Source organism: Corvus cornix, chromosome 1A, assembly GCF_000738735.6.
Source record: "Corvus cornix cornix isolate S_Up_H32 chromosome 1A, ASM73873v5, whole genome shotgun sequence".
Taxonomy (NCBI): Eukaryota; Metazoa; Chordata; class Aves; order Passeriformes; family Corvidae; genus Corvus; species Corvus cornix.
Window position 1 is genome coordinate 60,872,343 of NC_047057.1, and position 26,636 is coordinate 60,898,978.

Consider the following 26,636-nt stretch of genomic DNA (forward strand, 5'->3'; position numbering starts at 1 on the left):
TAGTACTTTTCCATTTAGACTTCTTGGAACAGGATTTTCTACCACTTTGCAAAGTGGATTCAGCTGCACCTGCGTGAGCTGAATGAAAATGTTCCAAGTTCTAAACAGAAGTTTTGCACATTGGCAGGGCAACCTAAGGAAAAAGGCAATGAAGAATATGACTAGCCTTTTTTTCCTTCTCCTTGGAACACTTCTCCCATTAAACTCAAAGTGGTTTTTTAGTAAGAAGCATCAGAGGCTAAAGCATACAAACCTCTCCATTATGCCAGGCCAGTGGTCCCAAAAATCATTTCAGATGATGGCCTCTCAGATGAAATTCCAGGTTAAATAATTTCCCAAAATGAGCTGCCTATTCACCTAGGAACTTGTCTGGATCAGTCAATTTATGGAAAGTGCTGGTCTATTTAAAACTCTAGAGGGATGAAAGGATACCAAAACATCCCCAACCCAACTAAACAAAGAAATAAACAAAAAACTGAATCGGTCCCTTTAAACAATGGGAAAAACAATAAAAAAGTAACATTCTCGATTTTCAGCTGAGAAGTCAATTCCTCCTGAAGAGAGAAAGGCTCCACAGACTCAGAGTTCTTTTTCACAGAAATTCCTAACTTTTACCTAGGAGTTAGCTAGGAATAACTGGTTCAGTTTATCATGGCAACAAAAAAGCCTTACACTCACCAGTGTAAAAACGACACTGGACATTGGGACAATAGGAAAAATGCCCTGCTGGTTGGACTAATTCGACATACAAAAGTTCTTAAACTTCTTTTGGGAATTAAACTCATAACAAACCCTGCTTGTTATTGAAATTAGGAAGTGTTGAGTTTGGAAGAGTTCAAGCCAGTAATCCATAGGTTTGGTTAGCAGTCCCCAGCCCAGTCATCTACCCAGAGTTCTTCAAATGTTTAAAAGCAGATAAAAATAAAGACACTGCCAGTTACTGTACAAGTCACCCTCTGTTTTGCGCTTTTGGTTTTCCCTCCCTTCCTTTCTCAGAGGTGAGAGTGAATTAAATGTGAATCTAGGAACTAAAATATGCACTAAACAGTAACACAACAGTGTTACTTCTGGTGGTCACTGTGTTTCTGGGCACCTGCTAAGGGTTTAACAGCCAGGTTCTCACTGGAGCAGAGGCAGGTAAATTCCAGCCAGTCCAGATGAACTGGGTTAAAACTGTAAGAATAGAATTCTATAAGCTCAAACAGTAACCACAGAACCATTAAGGTTGGAAAAGACCTCCACGATCACCGAGTCCAACCTTTGACCACTCACCACCTTGTCAATTAAAGCACAGCCCTGAGTGCCATGTCCAGTCGTTAAGCTGTAATGCTGCCTAAGAACCAGGATCCCATCTCTGACTGAGGCAAAGAGCAGATGGCTCAGGAAGAGGTCAGGACTCGCACAACATTACAGTCTTACATCCATAATGCACCCTCCCATCATCCAACCATCCACAGCTCTCCTCTACTACGCGGACTGGGCTTGCAGCCTCCCAGAAAATGTCCTCTTACAGATTACAGGCTGACATGTGCCCTGAGCTCATGAAAGAAGGAGTTTTGGTAGCCTACAGTTCACAACTCTACTGATCTTGCATCTTCTGGCCCTGCTTATCTACTGGGATGATTTGACACTGCAGTGGGAGAGTCCTGCACTGTGTGGGTGGTGTAGAACTGCCTACCAGGCGTCCTAACTCAGCATTTTGTGGACTGTGTTGGGGACTAGAAACAGAGACATGAGGTTTCCTCTTTTCTCTGTATGAGCTGTACATGCCAGATTGTGTCTAGGCACAATAAAGCCACGCACTTCCATTCTGTGCTGCAACCATTTTGCTGTGACGTCTGGCACAACACATCCTGCAGCTGCATCTTTCTCCCCATCTCAGCTGCTGCCTGGTGGGAACTGTGTTCTAACTGTGAAACACTGGCCAAACGTAATTATACTTCAAAAGAAAACATTTATGCAATAGCACTGAAACAGGAAACCCAGCTATTTTACTTTGGGGTGGAAGGGGATGATGTGCTCTAACAAAATATTGTTTCCTCCAAAGATTAAACATTAGGAAGCCCTAAAATAATCTTCTTCACTGACATATTGCTTGTTTGACCTAAATAGTTTCCTGCTAGAAGGCAGCAACAAGAATAGGTCTGAAGATTTAGCTCTCTCTTAATTATGGTACTCTAGATCAACCTCTTGTGTCTCAACTGACTTTTGGGCCAAGATGACCTTTTCACAGCCAAAGGAGCCCTCACTAAGATAGTTAACTTTTCCAGGAAGAGTTTTAGCACCCTATAGGAATGTTAAACAATGGTATAACAGCTTGATATCATTTCCTCTATTGGTAGATTTAAATATCAGCCCACAAGAGGGTATAAAGCATGATGGCCTAGAAATCCACAATTTTCTTCCCTTAAATATTATTTACAGCAATTGAGAATAATATTTTAAATTTGTACTTATGTTTCATTCCACATATTCTTGGAATAAAATCTGAACAGACATTTCTGTATTTGTGACATAGCTGATGGTTGCCTATGGGACTTCTGAGGCTTTGCAGGATGGACAGTGCCTTCTTGCATAAAGGTGCCCATGCCATGTGTGAACAGAAAAAATTATTTTAATACTGTGGCTAGTTTATAAATATATTAAAAATCTGTAGGTTCACTCAGATGTGAGATCATTAGTTTTTCTTTTGAGTACACAGAGAGGGGCGAGACCCCCAAAAGTTATCATGAAGAGAAAAAAACAATAGCTTTGAGAAAAACAGACTCTATTCTGGACTGCTTGCAGCTCACTGAATTAACCAAAATCAAACCAAACCATTCTATATTATGCATATATACACATGAAGAGACCATGAGGGAGCAGGAATGTCTGGACTCCTACACAACAGGACTGTGGTATTCATGCTGCCTCATTAATGCACCCAACAGCCATAACTAATTTAGGAGACTAGGCGAGATGATTTACAAGGGCTTGGAGTGACAGGACAAGGGGCAATGGCTTCACACCGACAGAGAGCAGGTTTAGATTGGATATGAGGAAGAAATTGTTCCCTGTGAGGGTGGGGAGGCCCTGGCACAGGCTGCCCAGAGAAGCTGTGGCTGCCCCATCCCTGGCAGTGTCCAAGGCCAGGCTGGATGGGGCTCTGAGCAAGCTGGGATAGTGGAAGGTGTCCCTGCCCATGGCAGGGGCTGGAAAGAGATGATGTTTACCACCCAACCCAGACCATTCCATGTTTCTATGATCTCTGTTTCTGAGTCAGGCCAGTAGCACACAAATGCTTAGGCCTTGTCTTTGGAAGACACAGTTCCCCAGCGTAGCAAGTTTCAAATACCCAGCTGAAAATTACCAACTAAGTAATTTTCTTCACAGATTTCAGCCAAGGAAGTGTCTGAACAATGAATAAGGTGATTCTTTTAACTACCTCTAGCTTCACTAAGTGCTGGAATGCAAAAACCTCTTCAATTAAAGTTTGCCTGCGAGCATATGAGAAATCCCAGATGATGCAAAGTACCCCTGATGAGGGCAGTGCTAAAGACATTTGAGTCCTTGCAACATTGTTTGTGTCACACTTTGAGTGGAAAGAGAACAGTGAAAACCAAACCAGTAGACAGTTTACACAGATTCCAAGAAACAAATGTGGGTCTTTTGAACTCAGAAAATACTTCCTACATTTGCCAGTTACAAATTAGGCCCAACCTGAAATGCTTGAATTAGAAGGACTCTTTATGGTTTGTTAAAATTAAGAAGCGGGCTGGGGGAAAAAACCGAAAGCAACCATCATCCACTGCAATTCCAGGGAATTTTTATCAAGAGAAGGGTTATTGGTTATTTTTTCTACTGTGTTACATTAAGAAAGAGTGCTGTGAGGGTTAGATGTTGGCTAGAGCTGAATAGGTTTTACTAGTTTCCCACTGAGCTTTCAGACCTGTCAGATGACACAGAGGCATTCATGCCTGGACACCTCATGGTCTTACAAGTACCATTTCTCATGCTCTAGAATCAACATCCAGCTGTGGGTCAGTCATAAGTGATCACACAAAAGAGAAAATACAATAAATGGTATAACACAGTAAACAGAAAGGGAGCCAGGAGATGATTTGCTGAAAAAGAAAAACCAGGGAAGAATAAGGACAATGTCTCCTACCTGGTCCAGATTGTTGTAGAAGTCAATACTGGCTGCACAGAGGTATCTCCCAAGCAGAGTTGCATGTGTAGTAAAAATTGTGGCGACGGGAAGTTTCTGCGATCGAGACAGGATTAAACCCACTCCTGCCTGCCACTCGTGGAAGTGGGCAATTATACTGGGCTTGTCATCAAACTGACAGGAAAGCTGAAAATAGAAAGAAATATATGAAACATGCATTATCCTATCAACCATCCCAGCTCCAGAAACCCCTTTTTTTTTTTTTGTGAAGCCTTCTGTATGCTTGCTCTCCTTCTTGTGACAAAACAGTACAATTTTAAGTGGTCATTGCCTTGATTCCCGTCAGGCCTAATCCTTAGCCCAGGAAAAACCTGTGCCTTTCCAGTATCTCAGAAGAGACTCCTTTCTAGAGTGTCAGAGGGTTCTGACAAGCACAGTCACTCAGACTCCACATTGGGCAGCTCCAGTGCCCTTCTTCTGGAAAAATATAATTAAATGACCACTTAACATTTAAGTTTTAAATACAAATTTGATCTACATCAAGATCAACTTCCTTAAAATCATAGTTTTCTGTCTGGAGAATAGGAACCACATGTCAAAGCAGTTTTGGTCTGCAAAGCTCTAGATTTAAAAACTGTACCTCTTTTAAAAACCAGGCTGTTAATGATCCAAAAATCACAGCATCATTGGCTTCTCGGTCATGAAAAGGGATTCCTATGTTGCTGACTTCCCAAAATTCACCTTTCCACTTGTCCAGGTTCCAAGCTGCTGATCCTATATCAAACAGTAAGACATATGGGCTGCCCTCTATCAGCCATCTTCCAAAAAAGGCCTATGGAAAAGAGGCAAGGATATAGAAAGAAAATGTTAAAGTGAATGTAAAGGCCAGTTAGCACAATGATTTTCATCCATCACATCTGAAGTATTCCACACAAAGAACATGTGTGTTCACAGTCCTACACACCCAGGACTTGTGGTTTTCCTTGCAAAATACATGGAGTAATACTGGAACAAAGGAAACTGCAGTCTTTAGGAACATTTTATTTTTAAGACTATCATTTTAGATTTTCATTGCAATATTAACTTTTTTCCCATGGGGGGTGGGGCGGGGGGGAAGGTTAGGAAGACTGCACTTGCTTGAATAATGAGGTCTTCTGTTCTTATTGAACTACGCCACTTTTATTCTTATTTCAAAATTATTGTTTTCTTTCGTTCATATTTGTCTCCAGTCTTTTGCCATTTATGCTAGATTACTAGGGAGAGGTTTTGTAGGACTGATGCTTGGCACCTGTACATACTATGACATTTCTTCCTTCTTCTCAAGCAGCACAGAGGGGAAGGATTTCCACTTCCAGTTGGAAGAGTGGAAGGATCAATCAGAAGGTACCTCAATACCTAAAATCACATCAGGCTAAAAATGCAGCTTTCCTACTTTATCTGCATTGTTGTAGCTAAACATTTCTAAGAGTATTTACAACTTCGCTGCCCTCACCTGCCCTCCCAACCCAGCTGGGCCCACACTACAGTCTGCAAAGTCGAATTATTTCACATTAAATCCACCATCAAAACGGCTGGGACCTCAGGGATTGAACCCAGCCCTGACGCGCCAATGAGCTGAAGAGAGGTCAGGTCTTGAAAACAAATGAGATAAAAACTCTTGGCCTATTTTCACAGAAAGCACAAGGCGTAAAAAAAGACAGGTTTGTTCCTTTTCACTCCTCATGTATTTATTTCAGACTGTCCAGATTTGCTATTCAGGAAAATAAGGTTAAAAAGCAGGGAACCCAGACTTCATCTAAATATGTGGTCAGGTTGTGGCAAGGAACATACCTGACCTGAGAAGTTTGGAAGCATTCCTAGGCCCCCCAGTTTAAAACCATCTATTGTGATGCATAAGCAAAATCCAGACATAAATGTTAATAGGATAAGTGCAGCTCCTGGAAACTAGAGCGTCATTATTGGAGATCAAAGCTATATTTGACGTCCCTGGGACAGATTTGCTGCTGTATATGAATACTCCAGCAGCACAATGCACATGTTGGGCTGGCAGAGGTGGCTGATTAAATGGGATTTCTTGCTGGAATAACATAAAGCATTGCAATCAATCTGCCCCACAAGACTTCAGCTGTTTTCCAGACAAAGGAGTGTTGCACAGCTTGCAGAGGCAACATGGGAAACTTGATCAATCACCTATGAAAATCTGATGAAAATAAGAAATGGCAGATTGGACCTTTCAGTTTGAGCCTGAACAATACAAGCATCATGTCAGTGTCCCCAGCAGACACTTTCCTAGCTGTGGCACATACTCATCCAACAAAAACCATCTGCATAACAGGGCACTAGATCCTAAGAACAGCAGAACTGCTCTTACAAAGGAGACAACACAGTGCCAGTGCCACAGCTGGTGGCAGCCCAAGAACTTTAGGAATCTCTACACTGAAGTGTGTCAGTCCCCCCAGCAACAGGAAGTATGCTTCCTTGCTTCTGCCTCTCAGTGCTCTCCACCTCTGTTCAGCACACATTATGAGCAGACAATTTTTCCTCCTGCAAACTGGCATCTCTGAGGGGCTCAACACTGAGCCAGAGTGCAGGTGAGTTCTACATCTCTGATGAGGGCTTCAAGAAAGGAGGTCAAATTTAGCACGAGTTACCCTCCACCCATTTTCAGCCAAAGCTGCTTGCAGCTTAATAACTGCCCATCAACACAACAGGTTCCATTTCTTTTAGCAGATAATCTTTATAGGAAGAAGTTTATTCCTATTTTATTGTTGGAGAAACTGAGTCTCAGAAAGGCTATGAGATCACACAGAAAACACTGGTTAAAATCATGTTGGAAAGGGAGATGAATCCACTCCCTGTGTTGTAGTTTAACCTCTCTTCCCAGGGAACTGACAGCTGGTTGCACTGAGCTGAGGAAGTGGATTCTTTGTCAGGTGGGTGCTTTTCTCAAGTTCCTTTCTGGCTTTCAGCTCAATATTATGATACATAAGAAAAATTGAGAGCTACTGGAATGCTCTTCTCACTCCCATGCAAGAATGTGAAATGTAAGGGCTCAGTCAAAGTAAGGTCATATTATATCTACTAAAATCTCACCGTGCTTAGAGACCAGATAAATAACTCATTAATCCAATTAAGCAGCCTTGCAGATAAATGACTGTTAAAACCCATAATTGGATGAACTGGTTCTTCCTCAAAAATAACCTTTAATGAATTGACTCTGCTGTTCTAACAGTGGATTCCGAGCCTTTCCCATTGTGACATTGACCAGGACTGCTGTGTCAAGTGGAACGACAAGAGCATTAACCCAAACTTTAATCTCCTCAGAGTCAGATTTGTTGCCCTGGGAAGCAGCAGCACATCTGATTTACCTGACACCCTTGGCTTTTCATGGTGTCCATCGCCTTCTTAATTGCAGGGTTTGGAGGCTCACAGAATTCCACCTGAGTCTTCACATTCTGCTCAAAATAGGGGCCAATCAGGAAATAGTTTTCGCCCCATTCATCTGCTGTAGTTTTGGCTTTTGTCTGGATCACAGTGTAAATGCCTCCCACTGCAAAAGAAGATCACAAAGAACAGAAAGTAAAAAGGGCCACAAGCCACAAATCTCTGTACTAAGCTCCACCCCACCTGTGGATCAGATACACTGCTGGTTAAATCCCTTCACATACAGAGATTTTAAGTGAAATGCAGACTCAATCAAATAAACAGAAGTTCAGTCTCTTAAATGGTGTCAAAGCTTCACTGTTCCGTTGAGGGATTAAAACCCTGGGCCTCATACTTCCACTCTCCCATGTCTGACCTTGATTCTGCTGCATCCCAAGCACAGCCTTCTGCTTTTGTTTTATTGCTGCAGTTACAATTTTCAAACATATTTTTCATCATGTGGTAAGAACTGAGCTTGTTTGACACAAATCACTAAGAGAAGTTGAGGAACTGATGGATTTCATTGACTACTGACTATAAAAATGGGTTTAAACCAATATCCCCAAAGCATAAGGAGACTTGTTCCATCATCAGTCTTGAAGAGCTGTTAAAGTTGGAATGACTGTAGCCTACACTGACAGTATAAATGTCTGTAGCACCTTTCACCAAAATATTGTCTGCTTTAAAAACAAATGCAGCATTCAAATAACGCATAAAGAGAATACAGCACATCCCCTGCCAAGTCAGTACAGATCTATCTAGTCTTGCACATGGTGTGCAAGAGTCCCTTAGCTGCTCTTCCTCACAGTTTTCCATAGCCAGCCCCGGAATTCACGCATTGGCAGGGCAAACCTCCCTTTACCACAGTCCCCAGGGTGCCAGGCAGTGGACATTGCACCACCACCAACTCAGAAGAACAACAGTGCCTGCTGGAATCCAGCAAGGGGGAGGGATGGCAAAGGAAAAGAAAACCCAAAGGCAAGCAGATGCTGCACACCAGAGAGAGTGAGCGTAGCTCCAGCGTGGTGGGGGAGAGGAAGCACAACAGGTACAAAGAGCAAAAGAAACACTAGGGAAGGGATTGGTGTTCATTTCTTCCTCCACTGAATGTTGAAGCTTTGGAAATCCTTGGCAGCACTCCAGGCAAGGAGGCAGTGCTACATCTTCCTGCAGTGACATCAAAATTACCTATGGAGTCAGCACTGAGAGCTGCCAGGGTCTGAGAGCTGGCACTCCAGGCTCACCCTTTTAAAGCTATTGGGATATCCAGAGCGGCCAATGCACCACATCCAATTGAATTAAAACCATTGAGAAGTTACCTAATTCTCCTTAAAAAATCTGCCACCACTAGGTACAATATGGCAGCTGAAGTTGCTCAGCACTTTGGGAGATTAGTTCCCTGATTAATTAAACTGTATCCCCTGACAACTACAGAAAGCCTTCTGCAAAGCCTGGTGTCTTGCAGCCCTGAGGAGCTGAATGGAGCTACAGTTTTAATTATGCTCCTAGAAAATAAATTGTTCACTTAGATTCTTTTTCTCTACAAATATCCCATTTGTTTTGAATGCTGGAAGGATCCCTAGTCTTAATATTTTCATGTCTCAGGATTCTAGGTATTTACAAAGAAAAAAAAAAATGCAGTTCCAATCTACCAGCTTGCTAAGTAGAATTAGTACAATAAATTATAAGCCTGAATAATTCAAGACCTAAGAAGACAAGAATCTTACAGATGTCTGTTCCTAAATCAAGCTCTAGGTTCAAGAGTTTCACATCATGTAGACATGGAACTGCAGAAGGAAACCTATGCATAAGACTATTATTCTCCCCTTCAGCAGGACAAGGAATTCATTTACAGTCATCGTATTCTTTCATGGCTGCTTTGGACAGGGATTTAGAGAAATCTTAGATAAATAACACTGTATTTTCCCTCCAAGTTCCTCTGCTCACAAGCTGAGAGAGTCTGTTTGAATAGCTTGGATTCAGATAAACATAAAATTTTAATTATATGAAACAACTCAGGACATTCAACCTATAAAGCAATAGTTACGATGATACATCTGTTTTTATGGGGTGGTAAATTCATCATAGGAGCATAAGGGGCTTCAATCCAACATGGATAAATATGAGGCTTGGTAGAAATCTTAGTCATGAAACTGGCTGGTTTGAATTGGCAGGGATACAGAGCTCAGAATGAGGAAGATCTTAGTGCAAAGCAGCCTGGTGATCCAGGGAAAAGCGAAAATATGACTTGCAAGATGAAAGACACTAAATAACATGATAAAGTATATGCCTAGAGTGAAGCAAAGCTCCTTCCCCCATCACAGGAGCATGGATCAGCCTCTTCCATACTGCAAGGGGTTCAACACTGGGATTGGCAACGTAGCTGAGTTTCCACAGCCACGGATTTGAAGAGGAAGCTACAGCTCACAGGCTGGGTAGAGCCTGGACCTTTGTTTTGCACAGCCAACAGCTGAGTATTTCTTTCCACAGGGTTATCCTTAGGACCCCTGTGTGCCCTATAGGGCCAAAGATGTATGGAAGGCCTCTTATGGGGGAAAGAATGGAGAGTGTGCTGTGCTCTGCTGGCGTAATCTGCTGCACAGCAAGGTAAAAAAACAAATCAGGGCACTGATTTGCCTGAAATGCAATGATAAAATCCAAAGAGTACATTTTACAGGCTGTAAAAACTCCTTAGAAGCTAACTGTGATAAAAGCAGTCTTACCTGGCCCCCAAACTGGCTTTTGTCTTCCCTGTTACTGTGGCAATATGACTCACAAAACATGTCTGTGCATAAGCTTTAATTGACAGCAGAGGGAAACTGCAAGTGAAACTATGTATGTGGGAAGTGTTGGGTATAACTTTAAAAAGACATCTTGAGAAGAACAGAGCAATGTCTAGAATAATGTATTGACTTTGGAAATTACACTTCTCCATAGCAAGCTCAAGGAACACATTATACATCTTTAAGAGATAGCTTCTATATGCTCAGTTGCTTTGAATTCCCTGGAAATATCTGTGCCAGTAAGCAAAACATTACATATCCTACTGAGTAACAGAGTAGGGGTTTACATATTCACCTCACAGAATTCTCAAATTGCTTCAACAGTTTGGTAAACCCTCTTTTTCTTCTCTAATACAATGTTTTAAGGCCATACTAGAAACAGAAAACCTTTCCAAACAAGAGGGATGTACCGAAATGTTGCAAGTTTCTCTATGCTGCCTCTGAAGTTCTGTACTTTGAAACAGGCTTAAAACAAACAAGAAATGACAAAATGAGAAAGAGAGAATCAGCAGAGATCAGAACAAGAGAATTGGTTTGGAGCCTCACAAACATGGGGAATTAGCAGTAAAATGTTGATACAGGGATAGTGTTCTGATCTTCAACAAAATGCTTTATTCAAATATATTAAGTTTTAGTCATTTTAAAACATCCTTGAAAGAAAAATATTTCCATTATTTCTTTTTAAAACATGATTTTAACCTTTCCACCAATAAATGAAATCAAGTTTAGAAGGAAATAAACAACAAATTTTTTCCCCATTTATTTCCTTTCCATTCTTCCTCTTTTTTTTTTTTTTTTTTAAGGGAAAAATTAAACTGGCACAGAAAGGGGAACTAAGATGTTTGGGAAAGAAGGATTTTTTAAATTTAAGACATGTTTGACCTCTTTTTAGTGACCTCTCCAAAAAATAGAAGATGAAACCAAAATACTTTCTCAGAAAATATTCCATAGAATTATTTAAAAAGTCTGAACGTTTTTATCTACGTTACCACTACTATGAATTTGTCTAAAGGAGTTCTCTGCATCACTCCAGCATTTTCTTCTTTCCTTGTTTCAAGTCCTGCTGCATTATTTCTTTTGTGTATTTAAAATCCAAGCAGCAATTAGAGCTTGTCCTCCCACCCACCTCACACTGCAGAAGGACAGAAGGAAGGAGCAGCAGAAACCAAAAATGAGGGAGAGAAATAGGAAGTGAACTATGGAAGTGAGACAGAGGTAAGTGGAGATTGTCACTGTTCAGAGTCCTTTCCCACACACCTTTGCTACACAGAGAGAGGATCAGGATGACTCCAGGGCTCTGCAGCTTCTTTGTTATGTCCTGAGCAGGCCACTCTGAAGGCACTAAAGCTTCCCAGAGAACCATGACAGCCACAGGATCCATGGGAGCAGTGTGAGCCCAGGCTCAGGATTCAAACTGACTTCACTGCCACAATCACTCATTACAACAACTGTTTCACCCTTCTCCTCAGAATGTGTCTCTGATCTGCACAGGTGTGATAAAAGTTGGGATTGAACTTATTTTTTCCTAACTTTTGATTGGAATCTTATTGATTGATTGATTGCCCGTTGAGGTACCATTAATAAAATCAGGCAGTAAAACATGGCAGGTGAAAAACAACCAGCATCTTCAGCTGGCAGATATTTTTCATGTGGTTTTTGGGCTGTGTTTGTGGCCAGGACTCCTCAGAAGATAGATCTCCACATTCTTTGAAATTCTGACATTCCAAACATATTCTGAAATAATACTGAACCGCTGAAATTTATGACAGATGTCCACAATTGAGAAGCTATTTCTGTGTGCATCATGCCCAGTGCACAGGATTTCATTTGGAATTGATTTGACATTGATATTCCACCCCACTCTATAAATGCACAGAGCTCTGAGGCTGTGCTTATGCCAAGTTTATGCCAGCACATCCCCACTCCCCAAAGGGTGTTACTTCAGCTGTGTCACTAATTACAGCAATCACCTTCCCCCAAGGAACTTTCATCATGGGAAGATGTTGAACACAGAGGAGGTAAAATGATGGTCCCACTGACCTCAGTGGATTCAGGACTGAATTTCCAAAAATCCAGTTTTTCACCAGAGGAACTGTACTGAGATCTCTGCTCCAGGGAGAGCTGAACCAAGTTTTGTTTTTAGCACAGTCTTCATTCCAATGGGGATGGAAAAAAAATATTTGAGATTCATCTACCAATGACTCTTGAGCTAAGCTGTTCACAGCTGAATGATGATACAAGCTGGCTGTTTGCCCAGCATTTTTAAGCATTCTTCTATTTTCTCTCTAAAAGCTGTGAGTGGTACAGCAGGGGATACTAATCTAAATATCACTGGAATTATTTTCAAGACATCTTTCCAGAGAAAAGAGCAGATCTTGAACATTCTCAACCCTTCTCACTAATGTGTCAGAAAACCCACCAGAGAGAAACCCAACCCAGGCACTAAATCTTCATAGCTTGGTAGCCACTTTTTTGTACTCCTGTACTTAAAGCTTTTATTGATCTTCATGCTATGGAGGAAAGAAAGCAGTTCCTTTTTTTCCACAGATACATGACCAGACCTGGCTTTACTGGAGCATGATGGCCAGGAGAGAAAGGAAGAGGTAAAAATGCTGATCTCCCCCACTATTACCACCAGGTTTGTGGCACTGCAGTGCACTGGGAGCCTTCACTGCTTACATTTTCCCCCTTCTGCCACAGAAACTGTAGATCCACCTCACACAGGGTTATGCCCACCAGTGAAAAGGCAACTAAAGTGAGGGAAATCTCACAAAACAAACTACACATTTCTCATTTCTTTGGCAGAGGACTTTCAATGCCAGAGGATTTCAATATTGTGTTTGGTTTAGGTGGCAAGTTCCCTCGCATGTGACTTGAGGGAAGGGTAAGGCAGAGTGACACTGGCAGATGAGCCTTTTTTATTTCCCATTCTCTCCTACAGCTACCTTATCTTTGCTTGCTGCAGACAGAGAAAAGGAAGAAGAGCAGTAACTGAAAGGCCAATGTTTTCCATGTCAGAAGTTGTAACTTAGCACAGGCTGCAGCCAGGACAGAAAATCCAAAAAGGAAACATGGAGAAGTAGAAAGCTCTGCCTTATTAGAGCATGTGTTAAATGATCTATATTTAAAACAAAAAGAGAGACAACTTCCCTGTTCCAGCTGTTGACAAAGAAGAGATGAGACTCTGGAAGTAATGGATACTTGTAGATCTCTGAGCCCTCAGTTCATACAACCATCTTGTTCTTGCCACAGCTGCACCTCATGCCTCAGTACCAACCAGCACCATCAGGGAAATCCCAGGGAATGCTTGCTCCCCGTGAGCAGCCTGGCACGTGAAGACCCTCTCCCACTACAGAATCACATATTCTCCAATTTGTAGGACCCCCTCACCATCCTCTGGCTCTGAAGAGGTTCAGCTCAGCACCTGCAGAGGTCATTGGTTACAGGGGTGGATATCCACCTGTGAGCTCTGCTATCACCTTCCTCACAGGAAAGAAGACAATTCAGCCTGATTGTCAGTGCCACAAGAGAAATGGAGGAACTACTAAGAAAAAGCACTGGCCAAGGAGGAAATGTACCCAAGCACCTGGTGATGCACACAAAATTAACACAAAGGCTGGGGCTCACTCCTGTGGGCAGCAGCAGCTTTACACCACCTCGGCAGTGCAGACCAACTTCAGGCTGAGCTACTCTGACCTTTGCATTGCCAGAAAGGAAGAAAGAGACCGTCATATTAAATGCTCAAAATTAGCTTGTCAGGCAATAAATCCAGCTAATGCTTATCTTGCCTTCTATGTTAGGAACATATACAGCAGCACAAACACTAAAACATGCAGCAGAACTAAATCTCTGTGTGGCCAGCTTACTTCATCGAATAAACAATTCCTCCTGCTAAAGGAGGTAGGAAATATACAGTACAAGGTATTATTTCCTAAGCCTATATAGCTTCTGTGATGACTCTCCCTGTATTTTGCTGGCTACTCTCTCTCACAGTGCCCTAACATTTTCCCAGAACTGTTTACAAAAGTTAGGTCACCAGGGAACAGTTCTCACCATGTGACTTAGACATCCAATTGCCTGGAAGATACAGAAAAAAACCTCCCAAACCCTCAGTATCAAGAATTTACCAGAAAAATAGGCTGAAACAGGCTTATAAAAGGGGTTTTGCAAAGATGCTTCTAGTCGAGGTTGGTTAATGGAAACTTTGCACAAGGTCAGATTCTAATGAAAATTGTTTTCCATGCCATGTTCTTTCAGCCCTGTTTGAATATATGGGCTTGGAAAGTGGTGTAAGTAAAGGCACCTGATTTTTAAACATACTGAATAAAATTGACTTATATTAATATTAATTCTCTCATAAAATGTGTGAATAGTAAATTTTAGCTGTGTCGGTTGATTTGGCTCCAGTGAAGTCAACCAGAGCTCTAGGGAAGATTAAATGATTCACTCCATTTTGTACCTGCACAGGTAGAATCTAATGGGTTACCTTTTCTTAAATGTCTTGTGTGATATCTACAACCACTGGGTCCAGATGACTCAGAAAACACATGTACTGTGGAGTTCAGAGAATTTAGTGAGAACTCCTGAATTTCCTAGATTTCTGCTGCCATCTGCTTGCCAGAGCCTTACTTATCATGCACACTGCAAAAGTGAATGCTGCATGCTCCAAGTTCTGGCTTTAGCAAATTAAGTCTAAAAGCTTCACTGAAGCTACTGAAAAATAAGCCCCCAGGGATTCAAAGTGCCAAAGCTACTCTGTCCCACTTCTGGGTATTGATAGGGCTCACCACCCGAAAAAGAGCAATGTAAACCAGCAGAAATTGTCACAGAACAGGAATTCCAGTTTCCCCATGGTGATAAACTCCAGCACTGCCTGCTCCTCTCATACACATTTCCCCTTCAAAGTTAAATTCCTAACAGACTACAGATCCCCTCTCCTGATTAATCTCTGTGTATCTGCCAGGACAATAACACACATGAAGTCAATCATTTACTCATACTAACACTAACTCGCTCTTGTGTTGAAAATGGACAGTTGCAGAACTACACCTACCTGAAAGGGGATTATTTGATGGGTGAATTAGAAATGGAGGAAGGATTTTTGCCCAGCAAGCAGCGTGCCCATTGCCTGACCAGCTGCAACCAATGAACAAATGAAGCCCCTGTCTGGCACCACTTGTGTTTGCAAAGACCAGCCCAAAGGAGCTTCAGCTGGCACACAAAGGCTGCTGGTCATTGACTCCTGGGTTTTGTTCAGTGGCTGTAACACAGCTCTATTTATTTGTACCTCTTCCAAGCCTGCCCTCCTCTCCACACTGCTCTAGAAGGCTGAGGGGGGACTGCTAAACTGCTCTGTATCTGATCTCTGTTGTACAGCTCATTTCCATGCATCACATTCCCAAGTGAATTTGCATGGAAGGCAGACATAAATATGTACAAAGAAATATAAATCAATCAATCAATAAATAAATATGTATCTGCACACTCAGACTTATCACTTAGATGTTCAAACCCCCTCTCCCTGGTGGTGGAACACAAAAAGACACAGCAGCATCCTGGCTCTGCCCATCCCACACAAGTCCAGGTAGGTGCAGCCCACACTCAGCATGCACGATTACACACCTACACTTCTTCCAATCCAGCAGCTCTGCAGCCCTCTCCAATCTCCCTGTTAATGCCTTTCTTCTCCAACTCTTCATCCTTCCCTCCACTCCTGAGAAAACAGCAATACTAACCCCCAAGTGTGGTACAAACCTTTGTTGGTAACTTCCCAAGAAATTTCAAAGAGTAACAAATCCTCCACGGGCAGGTCTTCATCCTCCCACTGAGGAAGCCCGTTCAGAGATGTCATGGACAGGGATCTTGCCAGTGGCATTTTCTTCAGCCCTTGAGTGCTCACCACACAGGCCACAGCAGTCAGCAAAGGTCCAGGTCCCGTGGCAGTGCTCTGCAGTTCTGGTTAGAGCAGTCTGCCCGTGTGCTGGGATCCCAGGAGAAAATTATTCAGATAGCTGGGAGCTAATGGGTTTAAACTGTCTGACCACCAGCATTAAATTGGCTCAGTGAAATCCTCAGGGCTTGAGAAGCAGCTGCTGGGAGAGGTAAGAATTTAAGACTGACCTGAGAAAGGTCTTGACTGTTTTGGGGCCAGAGCTCTTTCTTTTTCTTCTCTCAGAGGGAGGTAAAAAAATGGGTTTGAGCTCCTGAGTCAGAGCATTCAGTATCCAGCAGCACCTCAGGGACAGTTGACACTGGACGGTTGTAAATTCAGCACCGCCCTGAGCAAACTCCACCAGGGAGGACACTTGGAGTTCACCACCTGATTTGAGTCCAGCCCCTAAGTCCTCCCCTCGAGACACACCCTCCCCTTGCACGAGTGGAGCTTCCCTACCTGCTGGCCATCCACAAAGGGGTTAGAATACACTCATTGGACACGATGTCTCTTGGGTTCCTTGCCAGGTTAAACGCTGTGTCCTCTTCTTCTTCAGCAGTCTGTAAGCCCCAGTTTACCTCATCTCCTGCCTCCACAATTATCTCCAGCTCTGTTCCCAGGACTCTGCACCAGCTGTTGGCTGCTTTAGCAGCTCTGCAGCCCTGCCAGCTTTTACAGAGCTAAAAAGGCTTTACCCCTGTCTTGGCATGCACTCTGCCCCTCCTTGCAGTCCTGTCCCTGATTTTCCACCTGCTGTCCTTTGTTCTATGCCTCAGCTCTTCCCTGGCCTCTGGGCCCATGTCCTCCACCCAGGGAGCTTAGTGAGTACCAAGTCAGGGCACAGCATGCCCCTGTCTTCTCCAGCACAGAGCTGGGATGCTGCAAGCAGCGAACACACATCTGCAGAGATGCTGATCCCTAACTCACAGCCTGAGATCCCCAAAGCTTCCCAGAGCAGCTGCTTGCTTGCTAGATGCTTATGTTACACATCTGGTTGAGAAGCCAGTGAGTCTGGAACAGCTGTGCAAGCTGAATCCCATGCTGAGCTTAGAGCACAACCTGCCCAAACCCCCCAGTTCAGCAGGGAGCAAATCTCCAGGTGAGATCCAGGATGTCTCTGGCACTGTGGAGAATTACACTGCACCAGAAGGCATAGAGGGAAAGGCTCTGAGCTCACCTGAGGTAAAACAAGGCCAAGACAATTGGTTCAGGAGACAGGCAGCCCATCTGCATAGGAGTCTCTTAGACATAATACATAATGCATGGCACATCTGAGCCTCCCTTAATGACTAACTATTCCCCAAAAAGACTTGCTCTTCCACTTCCACTGCCTGTGCCCTCTCTGCATGCATGGCAGTCAGACCCATCCCTGAGCTGGTGGATACAGCTCACTGAAAAAACCTAAGGGTACAGAAAACTTGTTTGCAGAGTTGAGAACTTGAGCTGTCTCAGAAAAGAGCCTGGTAAGAGGCCAGGGAAAGATTCAAGGGTTTATGGGCTGAGTGTCATTTTGTCTCAATGGTTTGAGTTGCCCTATTTACCAGTTCATGAAAAAAAAAGGCCTGGCCAAAATCATTATTTTTGGAGCAGCTGTGGCTTTTACTACCTGGAGTAGGTAGGAAACCAGATCATCCCAAAGCTAAAAAATCATGTTATTTAAAAGAAAAACCAGTAATATATTAGGGCTCACTTCATTTCTGAACATCAAATCTGCCCAAGTCACACTTTCATACTTTTCCTGGGACATTCACGCTGAGGGTGAGGCTTAAAGCTGCCAGGTGCACAAAGGCCATCTCAGATGAGGAGTGGAGAACAGAGAACAAAGCAGCTGACAAGTCCATCCTCACCCCACAGGTTTTCCTCACCCTGTGCAAATGATTACATGGCAAAACTTCTCATTTTAAAGGAGACAGGGGGTGCAGTGAGCCCCCAACACCCCTCACTGACCACACCGAGTGTGATCACCTTCACTGTGAGTAATACCAGGAGCTGCAGCACTCCAGAGGGAATCCTGACAGATTTGTGGTTGTGTGGGCCCCATTCCCCACTGCTGGCTGGGTACCACTGTGCTCTGCAGGTCTTCATACAGCTCTCAAGGTGCTTAAATCAAAACTGTTCACATCAGTTACCTCTCCAGGGACCACAGAATCACAGAATGGTTTGGGTTGGAAGAGACCTTAAAGATCATCAATTTCCATCACCCTTGCCATGGGCAGGGACACCTTCCACTATCCCAGCTTGCTCAGAGCCCCATTCAACCTGGCCTTGGACACTGCCAGGGATGGGGCAGCCACAGCTTCTCTGGGCAACCTGTGCCAGGGCCTTTCATCTTGAAGCCACCACCCCTTGTCCTGTCACTCCAGGCCACTGTAAAAAGTCCCTTTCCAGCTCTCTTGTAGCATCCCTTCAGACTGTAATGAAGTCACCCCAGAGCCTCCTCCAGGCTGAACATCCCCAGTTCTCTCAGCCTTTCATCATAGGAGAAGCGTTCCATCCCTCTAAAGAAAACCTCTAGGTGATGCCAGATAACCAGTGGCACTGGTTCACTGACATACCACTGTCCCTAAGCATTCAAAAGCCTGAAAAACATGTAAATAATTTTACAACAATGAAGTTGTAACAGCAAAATTTTCAAGCTCCTTACACAGTCTGTGGTTTTCAGGCTCTTGAGTGTCATGTTTTTCCAGCTTCTGTTTGTAATAAGATGAAAATTCTTTTACTTTTTGAATTTGACAAAAGATTATGTAATTCCCTAAACCTTGGCAAATGAGTTAGAAAGAATGGTCAGATACCATGAGATAATTTCACAGGCACTGTCAATGCCATCCTTGGGTGAACCTGGGAGTAACTCACCTTTGGCAGCTTGGAGATAATGGAGGTTTAACTGATAAAAAGTGCTCAACGGCACAGTGAACACCAGCACTCCTTTGTATCCTGAACACAGCTCATTTTATCCAATCTGCATGTCTTAAAGAAGGTTGGGTTTTGGGTTTTTTTCACACAGTGCCATCCCAAAGTCCTGCTTTTCTATTATTAGCAAGAAAAAAAAATTTGAATTTTCCAGAAAGGGCAAGCTCCAACAGATAGTCCAGAAACTTTCATCCCTGCAAATGTTCTTAACTGCTAGAGGGCAAAGGGCCCTATTCGTTATATTTATGGCCTGCAAGGATTAACTGTGGGATATATGGGGTGCAGCTGGAGTTACCTGGGTTTAGGGCCATAAAGGAGGTTGTGTGTGTTGCTGTGCACATATAGTAAGACAAAATAAAAGCTCTTCAGAAGAAAAGCTATATTCTGATATGAAGAAGGGCATTAATTTAGCTGTCCTCCATGTGAAGTGCAGTAAGGTGCAAGTGCTGAAAGGGATGCTCTGCTGACACTAGAACAATGTGTCATTTTTGTCACAGAGGCAGGGAAAGGTTGTGACTATGATTATGCAGTTCACTCCTTTTTCACCAAACAGAGACCAGCTGCTGAAGTGGGGAGATGGAAACATACCAGAAAGGCTAGTTTTTAAAATATAACACTGATTAAAATATTTCCCAGAAATCTGGAAACCAGTGAGACTGGTTTTGAGTCCAGCCTAGCTTCTCATATAGTTCTTATCACAAACGATACAAATGCCCTTTGGTAATGCATTATTCATTGTGTTGCAATTCTGCCAGACACCAGTTGTTACCGAACCAAATTCTTTTTCAGCCCACAGAAGTGAAATAATCTTGTTTGCAAGAATACTGGGCCAAAAGAAGACTAAGTTTGCAAGGTCTTTGAACAGAAATGTACAAAGTGTGTATTGTTTTTCCCAAATTTCCTAGAGTTCTCTGCAGAGAGCAATTCAGGGACAATGCTGTGCATTCTGCCTACCTAAATCTCATTTGCAACTGTTACCTCTAGGATGTTGTCTTGTCTGCACACTTTGATCCAATTCCTATTTGGGGAGAGCAAAGTTTTCTGCAAAAAACTCAGTACATCACTCCAAGAAGTGAGTCGTGGATGTTGTCTTCACACCACAGTCCTTCCAGCAGAACCACTCCAGACAACCTTTTTTCTTGGAATATCAACCTCAGTCTCCCTGGCTGCAAGTGAGAAGGTGCCTGTAAAGAAAGAAGCACTCCACATGTGTGGAAGTTTATGAGGAAAGACCTATCTAGGACTGGCTTGCTCTGAACAGAACTGTGCTTCCAAGGTTTGCCTAAATTAACTGTGGGAAAACAATCAGGCATGGATGTTAAAAATGCTTGTAGCTATTGAGCCAAATTTGAGAGGAGGACAGGACAGAGGTTTGTAGGGTTTGTAGCAGTCAGTGATGCACACACACTGTACTTGTGATACAGAGCAGTAGGTGGCACTGACGGTATTCGCATGAGTTCTCCAGTGTCGCTGTCGTTCTGTCATTGCAGAGTTTAGGGAAGATCAGGGAGGGGCCCAGACGTGCTCTAGGGCCAGCCCTCCTTCCCCGGCCTGGCAGCAAGCTCACCTCATTCCAGCTATGAAGTGACGGCCGTCACTCCTGCCCTGTGCAAGGTCAACAAATGCTCCAAAGCTCCCACGAGTGGAGAATTTTCCTTCCAGTTAGAGGACAGCCATGTTCAGTAATCCTGTGAAATGGCCAGGAGGGAGAAGGGGCTACAAAACATTTGAGGAGACACAATGGATTTTTCTCAGTGACACCTGGTATGTTTTGTCCCAAATTAGGAATTTGGGAGTGCATGGACTCCAGGAGACACCAAACAAAAGACATTCCCATCAGCTGGTCTGAGAGGCTTACATTCCCAGCTCTGCAGAATGTTTCAGCCTCTGCTGTTTCATCCAGAAGTGACAATAAGAATTAGACATCCTGCAAGTACCAGCTTGCCATGGGCAAGTTTAAGGTTAGTCTTTTTGGAGTTGGCTTTGGAAAATCATGCCAGAGTAGCTTGGCCACTAAGAGAGATCTGCAACTTGGATAAGCATCAGAATGCCACCATCCTATTTAAAGTTTAAAATAAATGCTGTGATTAGCAGGGATCCTTCTGAGGGACAGGACTGCTCAAAAAAAGCTGTGCTACAATTCATGTATGCCATGATTCCCGTGTGAGCAGAGATTTGGGAATGTTCCCTTTTGACCCCAGGCACCTGGAGTGATCTCCTGACAAAGGAAGGACATACAGCTCACATGCTCTGAGAGGGAGCAGTGTCCCTTTCTGTATCTCCAGAGAGGAACTAGGCTTCAGAGACTGAAAAAATCCCACTAATTCTACTGGCAAATAAATGTACAGCCACATGGCACATGCAAAAAACTTAGGAGAGGCACCAGGATTTCCTATATGATGCCTGATATGGCTCTAACTTGAAAAAGTAAAATGTAAGACTAATCCAGTGTTTTGCCTCTTTTCTACTGTTCAGTGCCATGCCCTTGCCTATAATTCAGACTCATGTACAAAGACACAAACACTTTCATAGATATACACACACATATTTGCTTTGGTAATTTGTTTTCTGAGCTCAGCACAGTGTTTGTGTCATATTTAGCATGGGAAATTGTCAGTATGTTGGTGTAACTTGTGGTATTTTCTCCTTAACTAAACATTGCAATCATGGAGAGATCGAAGCCTCACTTGCTTAATATCATAAAATCACAGAATGGAACAGAGCTTAAAGATCATCCAGGTTCCACCCCCTGCCATGGCAGGGACACCTTCCACTATCCCAGCTTGCTCAGAGCCCCATCCAACCTGGCCTTGGACACTGCCAGGGATGGGGCAGCCACAGCTTCTCTGGGCAACCTGTGCCAGGGCCTCCCCACCCTCACAGGGAACAATTTCTTCCTCATATCCAATCTAAACCTGCTCTCTGACATTGTGAAACCATTCCATTCCCCCTTATCCTGCCACTATTTGCTCTTGTAACTATACTCTCCGGAAGTTTCTGGTTTTGTCCTGAGTCCTTTGCTTACAATAGGTCTTTTTCCTTTCTGTTACATCAAAGTCAACTCTTTTCAGATTTGCTTTTTGTTGTGATTTTTGGGGTTTGGTTTTTTTGGGGGTTTTTTTGGGTTTTTTTTGGTTTGTTTGTTTTTTTTTTTTGTTTTTTTTTGTTTTTTTTTTGTTGTTGTTGTTGTTGGGTTGAGGTTTTTTTCCCTGTTAAAAGACACAGGCTAGGTGTGACTTCTTAGTATCTTTCTTCTCCGGTATGACCTTGGAAGAATTGTTGCCAGGGCTGGCAGCAAGTGGCCGCTACATGATTTTACCTCTCTGGTTGCAAAGGTTTCCATGCTTTGAAAGACTATGCTGCAGACAGAGGTGCAGTGCTGAAAGAGGCATTTCCATTCATTCAGCTATGGAAGTATAGTGAGGATTTTATAAAAAATAGATTATGCCATGATAACCCTTCAGATTAACATACTGAAATGTAACCCCATTCAACAAAGCACTTAAGCATAAACCCTACTCTGTGGAATAGAGGCACTTGAGCTAAGGTCAGTGTGCTCTTAACTTCTATTCTGCCTCTTTGAGAGCCCCTCTACTGACCTGAATGCCCTTGAAGCATATAAAAAAAAGATATTTCTGCTTATTCTTCTGTCTTTTATCTTTAACAAACCAAATCAACCAAACAAAACCCTACAGTGTGCAGAATCAAACCAGTACAAAAGTAATTTTTAAATTATTTATTTCCTTCTGCACAGCAATTTGCTATGGGAAAAACAAACTCAGTAAAATGAACTGAAGTTCAACACATACTTTTCTAGACTGATCTTCAGTCAGAGTATCAGAGACTCCTCTACTGTCATATGTGGGTAGGAAAATGAGTTTGATATGGTTCTTAGACATGCCTGATTCCCAGTGATACTGGGAGAGTATTGCAGTATCTACTACTGGTGGAGACTGCTGAGTGAACAGAGACTTTGGAAATCATTGTATTTCTGTCTTATTGCCCAAAATACAGAATTAGCATCACAGAGAAAACAATATCTCAAGCAAAATGGTTTTTTTGCTTCCCTTTGTATATTCATTTAGTGTATCTCACAGAGCAAGAATTATCAAAATTCCCTTCCAGAAATCAGTATTGCTAGGAATCCACCTTCATGCTATTTTGACAAATTTTCTGGATTTTTTACCTCAGGTATTAAATATGTAAACACACCTAAATAACGTTGGAGAGCTATTAAAGAGAAGACCATAGAGAAGAAAGTATTTACTCAGAAATCTTACTTTGCATAGCCACTGCCTGGTCCTTGTTGCTTATGGTTGCAGGTAAATTATTCATTTCAGATACTGAGCAAATCCAGCCCTCCCAAGCCCGACCTCTCCAACAGACTATTCTAAAGTTAATTATTTCCACAACTCCCTTGCTGGCACAGAATAACAACTCACACAGCAATGGTATCTCAGGAGCAGTTTATAAAAATGTAGTACACCACAGGGACTGGTGTGGATTTTAGGAACGCCCTGCCTAATGTAGTCTGAAAGGCTTTGGAAGTTTTGTCTTGCATAAGGCTGGATACACACACATGCATTAGGGGAGAAGTGTTTATAGAAGAAAGAAATGCCCAAAATTAGGCATTGCCCTGGAGGCCACAGGAGCACAATGTAAGGACCTGGCTCCTAAATATTTCTGGGCTACTGGTCACACTGACATCAGGGAGTTCAGCATCTACATTCCACTGAGAGTTTGTGGCTTAATTGTTCTGACTTACACCTGTAAATCAAGGGAAATAGCATTTCTCTGCAGCACAAGGCTAACACGAAGTGTGTAAACACAAGGATAACAGGAACTCTGTGAGCAACTGAAGTCACCTACTTACCATAAACCACAGTTCTAATTCAGCTGGTATGAAAGTCACATAAGCACTAAAAGTCTTCAAAATACATTTATAAAACATTTTCATCCTCTGCAGCTGTTTTCTTTTTAACACTGTCTCACTGTTCAAACCTGCCTTCAATTCCCTGCCCCAATTTTATCCTTTGACTAATACAAAAGTACATGGTTTAACACTAAAAGTCAGTAAAATCCCTTGTGCCTCTGTTGTCTGTCAACATCTACATTTGCAGGGTAGTCACACCAGATTTCTATTCTGCAGCTAGTATTTGTGCACCTGCAAAGGCAAGGGGGTCCAGAGCCTTATGGCAATTAAAATACCATTACTGATCTTACCCTGTGTGAGTGAGCAGAGCAAGCTGTCCTCAGTGTTCTGAAGCATTTCCTCTTGCTGGCTGCACTATTCTGTCCAACAGCACCACAATGTTCTCTGACCAACAAGTGACCAAGGTACCTCTTGACACATCAGAATGTGGCTAAAAACCTCTATTGCCTTTCTTGGGATAAAACAAGAAAAAGGTTCATGTATCAACGGCCTGGACAAACAAAGCATACAGAAGATAAACATGAGCCTATTATATTTGGATAAAACCACACAGATGTCCTACAGCAATACTGTTATTTAGGAATTTATATGGTTGATATAAGACTATACTGTGGATAGACTCTAAGTAACAGGAGGTGACAGGCTGGTATTGTATAATCACACAGGGAAGCTATTCTACAGCCATGCAACTGCAATGAAGATACAAGATTGTGTGGTAAGACTCCTAACAAAAAATACTCACAATATAATTGATGTATTTGCATAGGGCTTACAAACATCAGTGGATGCAAGTAATAGCTGAAGAGCCTATTTCTGAAATCTTAAAATCCACTAACCTAGGATACTCATTCCTATTTAACCATTTGGAACTAATCCCCCATAACACCCAGGAGGCCTATTCACTGCTGCTTAATTTTTTTAGAGTTTTCTTTCATGATGTCATATCCCCAAAAGTAGAAGTTGAGAAAAGGAAAGTATAAAGGGAAAAAAGGTAGTAGTACAATGAGGTTGCTGATGTGCTGAGAAAAGTTCTCATCGTGCAAACCAATGTTTTTTTCATTCCTTCAGTTCCCTCCTTCACCTGTATCCACATAGTCTTTTAACAGAACAGATTTTGTCATTAGCTCTCTGGTTGCTTAATGTCTAGGCACTAAGTATCTTGTATTAAGTCTATGATCACTAACAAAAAAACCCCTCCCCTGTGGATCTGGAGGGGATTGAAGTTATCTTGACAGACAGCAGGTGACAGAATCCTCCCAGCTCAAGAACCAGGACCATGTACACTCAAAATGTACCTTTGGGTCTCAGTTTGCCAACCACAGAACAGGATCTGACCCTACATTTTAATGGGTGAGGATGCAATCAGTGAGAAGTCATTTACTGTGACCTTCAAAAATCAATCATCACCACCAGAAGGGGAAAGGGCCCCCTGTTCTCTGAGACAGCTGCTGCCTCTTCATGCACATCACTCAATCCTGCAAGATAAGGTCCCACAACACAACTTTGAATTACTTCATTAACTGAGGACAGTGTAAGAACAAAGCCAGGAAGGAACTGTGCAAGGTTCCTGTACTTAATGTGCTCAGGTGAATTTTCCTAATGGGTGTGTCCTGAAAAGAGCAGCAGCTTGTGCCATTTACCGTGTAACAGCCGATCAGGAACAGTTCTTAGCAGGAACTTTAATCCATCCAGGTGTGGAAAGCCTTCCAGTAGGATCTCCACACCAAGCTAGGAAAGCAGAGAATATAATTTTCTCCCTCCTACTGGCAAAGAAGTCTGGAATTTAGCCTGTAACTAAGAATAAAACATGTCCCAAGGTCTCCCTGGGATACCCTTTGTAAATAATGCTGCCAGCAGCATCCCATGCATATTTCAGTAACTACATGAGCCTTACTGAATCACAGAGTTATCCTGCAATATAACAACATTTCTATGATCTTCCCTTTAAAAAGGAACTACAAAAATTAAGCTACCTGCCTGTGAAAGTGTTTTAGTCCAATATCCAAATCATTTTAATGCAGGTAGAAAAGAGTTTTAAATTGCTCCAGCATAGTCTCAGACCTTTTGTTATGAAACAAAACTTACAGGCCCCACAAGACAGATGGATTTGATACTCTGTCCCCTGGACATTTAGGTTGAGCAGTTCATTTTATGGTATTTACTCCGTAACAGTAAGTGATTAAGAAATAAACTGTTCCCCCTCCAAGTATATAAAGATTTTAACAATCATGCTGAAATTTAGAGATTTAAGACCCAACTTGGCTTGTTTAATAAACAAGACTGTAACTACAACATTTCAGCCTAAGTCCAGAAAAAGTCTTGAATTTTGGATAACTAAATAGAAAATAATTTTGTTTTTCCAAACATTATAAAAAACTAGACACCATTAACAAGCAAAGAATTTAATCCAGAAGAGAGAAGGATCTATGGGACTCCTTCTAGGCCAGTAGCATACAAAACCTTATTGCTGGCATATTTCTGGCTGGTTGCACAGAGTCAAATGCCCAT

The 26,636-nt window shown here is 42.5% G+C and overlaps 1 protein-coding gene across 1 annotated transcript in view; it reads right to left on the reverse strand.

The window, feature by feature from the left end:
- GYS2 (glycogen synthase 2) overlaps nt 1-16,627 on the reverse strand; it is a 43,642-nt gene extending 27,015 nt beyond the window's left edge. The window contains exons 1-4 of the mRNA XM_010410294.4: nt 16,108-16,627; nt 7,516-7,697; nt 4,788-4,979; nt 4,148-4,333 (exon numbers count right to left, since the gene is read on the reverse strand). Of these exons, the coding sequence (XP_010408596.1) occupies nt 4,148-4,333; nt 4,788-4,979; nt 7,516-7,697; nt 16,108-16,228 (681 nt within the window). The 5' untranslated portion in view covers nt 16,229-16,627. The remainder of the gene's footprint in view (nt 1-4,147; nt 4,334-4,787; nt 4,980-7,515; nt 7,698-16,107) is intronic.
- Nucleotides 16,628-26,636: the final 10,009 nt, after the last annotated feature.